Source organism: Pituophis catenifer, unplaced genomic scaffold, assembly GCF_029215685.1.
Source record: "Pituophis catenifer annectens isolate HBS135680 unplaced genomic scaffold, rPitCat1.0.hap2 SCAF_1, whole genome shotgun sequence".
In the NCBI taxonomy this organism is placed as follows: domain Eukaryota; kingdom Metazoa; phylum Chordata; class Lepidosauria; order Squamata; family Colubridae; genus Pituophis; species Pituophis catenifer.
Window position 1 is genome coordinate 66,632,834 of NW_027256881.1, and position 6,000 is coordinate 66,638,833.

The window sequence follows — 6,000 nt, forward strand, 5'->3', positions numbered from 1 at the left end:
CCCTGAATTCTTTCAATAGCATTGTCCTATCAGCTGGAGTTTTATTTCACTACAGTTCAACACTTTGGTTTGGCACAAAGTTTTACTCACAGACTGTTTGGTCTCACTGATCATTATCTGTTTTGATTTTCCCAGGATTGTGACTAATGCTCAGCCTCAATAGTAGAGGTGTTTGTCAAAGGTGCTCTTTTTATAGCAAGGGGATCGAACCTATTTAGAACAGGTCCACAGTCTGGATTCACAATTAACAGTTATGGCCTAGAGCACATTTGTTTACTTCCTCCTTCCTGAACCAATGACATTTGGAAACTCATAGCCATGGAAGTTAGATTCCATCTTGGCTACTGCATTGTGGTCTATGTAGAGTTACCAGTGAATAATACTCAGAAGTTGCAGTTGGTACAAAATGCAGCATGTAACTAAAATAAGGGATCGCATAATCTCTGCATTGAAAGCTCTATATTCATTCCCAGTTGCACTTCAGGCATAATGTAAGATGTTGCCATTAATCTTTAAAGACCTAAAGAGCTTTGAATCTGCTTTCCCATTATGAACCTGCCCAGGCATTAAAAGCTGCAGGAGATGCTTTTTTAAAATTGTCTCCGCTACCAGAAGCTCATTTTGCTGCCACTTCTCCTGCTTCCAAGCTATTTGTTGCATTCCCTAAGGGCTTGCTGCCTACTCTCTTGGCATTCAGAAACTTGGTAAAGTACATTACTTTTTTTCAAGCTTTTAATAGTTAATTTTATTAGTAGTTGTAATGTATTACTTTAGTTTGTTTGGTATTTTAAACACTGAATAAGGCATGAAATAAATTGAATAAATAATAAGACACGTCACTTTTTTGTGCTTCTTGCCTACAGAATATTATTCAAGGACAAAGACCGGAATTGGGAAGACATTGAAAAAAAACTACGAGCTGAAAGCGATATTCCAATTGTGAAAACATCAAGCATGGTATGATTAAAATAACAGATTTAAAGAAATAGAAGTGAGACATTTTATCATTAAAAAATAAATCCCCTTTAAAAAATATGATTGTTCAGTTATTATAAAAGCCAGTGCAAACTTACTCAAAATATTGACATTATTGTATACCAGAATGTTACCTAACACTGAGGAGACCGAGAGAGCACCCAAGCCTATATCTTTGAAAATCACCACTGCCTATCATTTTGTCAAATCAAATACCAAATTGGCTTTATAAAACCAAATGTTTGTGTGTTCCATTCAGTTAAGTCAGGGGTCTGCAATCTTAAATACTCAAAGAGCCATTTGGACTCGTTTTCCACAGAAAAAAAAAGCACCGGGAGCCACAAAACCTGGGTGGGTGTGCCAACTTGGTGTCACTCACTTCCACCAGTCACATGACCACCAGCACCCCAGCCACACTTACCCAGCCAGTCATTAGGGCAGAAAACCTATTGTTAAAAAACACCAGGAACCACAAAATCCTTTTGACATCTTTCTCTCTCCAATCGCTTCCTCCCTCCCTCTCTCCCCCCTCCCTCTCTCTCTGTATCTCTCTATGTCTGTCTCTCTCCCCCTCTCTCTGTATCTCCCTGTTTCTGCCCTGGCCGCTTCTCCATCCCCCACCGTCGCCCTTACCTTCTCAGGGCCAGGTGAGGAGTGACTGGGAGGGGAGGGCAAGGGGTGGGATCACCTGACAGGGAGCCACAGCAGAGGGCCCAAAGAGCCACATGTGGCTCTGGAGCTGCAGATTGCTGACCCCTAATCAACTATAATTAGGAAAGGGTCATCTTTAAACCAGAAAGAAACCATTTGGATTGGACTGGGCTGCATTATAAGGAGAGCAGTAGGTGAGCTATTGGGATTGCTATTTTGTATTCCATCCTTGAACCTTAGTAAAAGTGACATATTTGCTCCTGCAGGAAATCTCATCAATATTGCAAGAATTGAAAAGAGTGGAGAAACAACTGCAAGGTATTGAATATTTCATCCAACAATTTCTAGAATTGTGGTTGGCAGAAAAAATAAACATGTAACATTTATAGAGGATATAGACTAGGATTTGGGTTTCAAGGCTGTTTACCAAATTATGGGTTGGAAATTAATAGGGAATAAGCTTCTGTAGGATATTATCTGTTTCCTAGTCTTTTTTGCTTTATAAATTTGTACTCTGGAAATCATGACTTGGTCTATGGATTTAAGGTGAAAGGTTTACCTGATCTGAAGAGGAACCAGAGCATAAGGAAAATTAGATTTCAGCTATATCCTATTTTCCAGGACAAAAAATACTAATAATAGGCTCAGAGAGGGCTGCCATAGCTTGGTGGACAATCTGAATCTAAAATCTAAACCACTTTAATCTATTAACAATTCTGAGGAGGTCAGTCAAGCTAGGTTTTCCACAGGTTTTTGATAAGCAGAATTTGCAAACAAAATAGTTAATAATTATTATTAGCAATTTTATTTATTACTCCTGTATTATTTTTTTCATGTCCCTGAACGATACACATACTCTACACTGTAACCAGGTGCTCAAATCCCTGCCCTTTTAAAATGTGCGACTGGACAGCGGAAACCTTCATCTTTTTTTTAAAGCTTGTATTGCATGTACATAAACAGGAATAGGCCTTCTCTAGTCCATTTGCCCCTGCCAGCTTGTAAACTCATTGGACATCACTGTGGAAACCTGTGCTATTTTCTGAACAGAGGTTTCAATATTACAGTGTTTTACAGTTTTGTATTGTTAAACTTAACTCTTAGCCCTTCATTTCAAAGTGTTGGTTATTATTGTATCTCTACCATTTTTATATCATTTTTATTACTTCTATGACCAAGATATTGATTTGAATAGGGGACTTGAGATAATGATATGAACCTTTTTGAGCCAGTAGGACAATCTGAGAATGATTCATTTCTCTGCCTAGAGAGAAAGGGTTTGCCAATTCACAAAATTAATGCTGAGGTCGACATGGGGAGGCAGGGGAAAAAAGTCAAACTGGTTAGAATACACGCTGACTATCCAATATGCCTCCTACCCTCTCTTTTATTTCTGGGCAGTGAATACTTCCAAACAACTGCTGGCCTACAGCCATCCATCATTTCTACATTCTAAAAATGATCATTGAGTCTAATAAAAAGAAAAAACAATGTGCTAGTTCAGGGGTGAAATCCAAATTTTTTCCCTACCAGTTCTGTGGGCCTGGCTTGGTGGGTGTTGCACGGGAAGGATATTTCAAAATCTCCATTCCCACCTCACTCAGGGGAAGAATACTGCAAAATCTCCATTCCCTCCCCTCCTGGGGGAAGGATATTGCAAAATCCCCATTCCCTCCCCACTCTGGGGCCAGCCAGAGGTATTTGCCGGTTCTTTGAACTACTCAAAATTTCTGCTACTGGTTTTCCAGAACCTGTTAGAACCTGCTGGATTTCACACCTGTGCTAGTTGTATCTGCAGACCAATAAGTCTTTGAGTTTTCTGGAAGATTTTTGCTTATTGACTGTAGTGATGTTCCAACACTGATATGAAAAGACCATATTCATGTACAATATTCCTTAGTTATTAATAAATTTTGTTTCTTGTATTGAACTATTGAAATTAATGGTCCTGGATATATTATGCTGCCCCCAATGTTTTTAACATTTTCAAGAAGAAATGAGATAGAAAGGAAATTAAAAGACTGAGTAATATATTAATTTTAACTCGGTTAACCAGCAGTCAGACTGATTTCTTTCTGTTGTTTTTTCTGTTTGCTAGTGATTAATTCAATGATTGACCCTGATGGAACATTGGATGCTTTAAGCAATTTGGGACTTGCTGGTCCTGTCCATGCAGCTCATCCTAAGCAGAAATCCACTCCTGGTTCTCAAAGTGCCCATCCTCAGATACAGCCCAACTGTCTGCCGGAAGCAAGGGCTGTACGGCCAGCCACTGCCTCTACTTCACGTGAACTTGGAACTGTTGAATCTGAGCATGATTTCAGCATACATTTCAATAGGTTCAATCCAGATGGAGAAGAAGAAGATCCAACTTTGTGTAAATGACATGAATGTGATCAGTACTTTTAGTATGAATGTGCAAAATTCATTAAGAGTCTTAGCACCCTCTAAACAGTAAAACAAGGTTGGTAAAACTGTTGTTGCTTTGTTATTACCAACTACTTTGTGATATTTTGGATGTCACAAACCATTTGACTCATTGAGGTAAACATTGGTACCAATAAAGATGCATAGTTTATGATCATTTTACAAGTTTCACAAACACTTGCTTTGAATATTTTCCTCCATAGTTTGTTTTGTTTAAGCGGACTTCAACCAGCCAACCGTCCTTCATTTTAAAATTCTAAGTCTTCTATGACAAAGTGATCTTAATTAAGCTTCTTGACTTAAATTTGTATAAAATGATCACTTAAGCTTGATTCTGAATAAAGGGAGCTAATTAGGACATTACATTTTAATGATATCACAATATAAGGAAAAGCAGACTTCAGAATATTTAATTGTTGTATCCTGGAGATTGCTTAAAGGTTTACAGGGCTCAAATATTATGTTTGCACTAAGAATTTGCTGAGAGTGGAGAATGAACATATCAGTAGGAACTAATTATGCTATACTGTACTTTGGAAAATGATCAAAATTGTCCTTTTTTAAAAAACAAAATACCACTTTGAAAGTGGGGTAAGTCAACTTTCTAGGATGATCCATTTGACACTTGAGGATCCTATACAATATGTCTTTTTGATGTTAATGAAAGTAAATGTTATAATTTCTGTTCAGATGTTTGGAACTACAAAACCGATTTAAATATATTGCTGTGTGTGTCTACTGCTTGAAATTCTTTTTAAATGCTTTGTTACCAAGACCAGACACAAAATTCATTGATCATGACTTGTGAAACTTTCTTCCAAAGTTTGGAGATAGGGTAGTGATAATCTAATCATTAGATTGACTCCAGGCATACAAATTATAAATGTTTTCCTGTAGAATCTCTAGTAAATCTGTCTAATATGTTTATAAGAATTTCTGGAAAAAACTGCTAACATAGAACTTTTGCTTATACTGCTTAATAGCAAATCTATTAAAATATCACATATAAGCCTATTTATCTTTAAAAACTGTCCCAATTTTAACATTTGGAAATAATTTTAAAAAATTAACCATCTTGTTATTTCCAGAACACTGTAATTTCAAAAACGTCTATTACATGCAATTAATAACTGGAAATTTCTTGTGTTTTTGCATCAGTCTATATACTAAAATTAAAAATACAACTTCAAAGCTTCTATGAACTAGTCTTTAATATTTCAGCAATAATCATAAGTGTCGGTTGTTTAAAAATACTCCTTTCCTGTACAGGATTTTGGAACTGTACAGGATTTTGGAAGTCATTGCAAAGCTTGGCCAAGTAAATATACAAAAAACTTTTTTGTAGTGATATAAAGAACCGAATAATCCTGTTGTATATTGGATTACTTTTCTTGTTTGTTTGTTTGTTTGAAAATTTAAAATCTGCCTCTTGTCAAACTCTGTCTCCCACTCAGAGGTCAGGAAACAATTGTTTACAGATACCATAGCAGTTTAAACTGATATATGATGAAAATACATATATTGAGAATAGTGATATTTTGGCCATCATCATTCCTTCCTATCTTTTCAGTGCTTGGGAGAACCACAAACATACAAGTATGAGAAACTAGGAAATAGCTATAGAAAAATTAAACCTTTTGACTCTTTAACACAATTCTTTTTGTGTATTCTTTTCCAGACATTTACACATTTTGTGTTCTGTAATATTTGCATTTACAATTTTCTTATTTGTATGGATGCATACTCCTTATTTATTTTTGTTATACTTATTATGTATGATGTTACAAGCATTTACAGCTCCATTTTTAAATAAAGTGTTTCTGGAACTTTATACAATAATCAGATAGAAATGTGTGATTATCTGTGTGAATAGGTTGTGATTTGGATCAAGTTCAGTAATTATGAAGAAACATTTTTTAAAAAATGTATTATGTGCTTGAGAATAAT

General features: G+C 36.0%; 1 protein-coding gene across 1 annotated transcript in view; it reads left to right on the plus strand.

Moving 5' to 3' along the window:
* The window catches only part of CEP170 (centrosomal protein 170), a 93,463-nt gene extending 89,423 nt beyond the window's left edge, over positions 1-4,040 (plus strand). The window contains exons 19-21 of the mRNA XM_070950587.1: positions 864-957; positions 1,893-1,944; positions 3,725-4,040. Of these exons, the coding sequence (XP_070806688.1) occupies positions 864-957; positions 1,893-1,944; positions 3,725-4,011 (433 nt within the window). The 3' untranslated portion in view covers positions 4,012-4,040. The remainder of the gene's footprint in view (positions 1-863; positions 958-1,892; positions 1,945-3,724) is intronic.
* Positions 4,041-6,000: the final 1,960 nt, after the last annotated feature.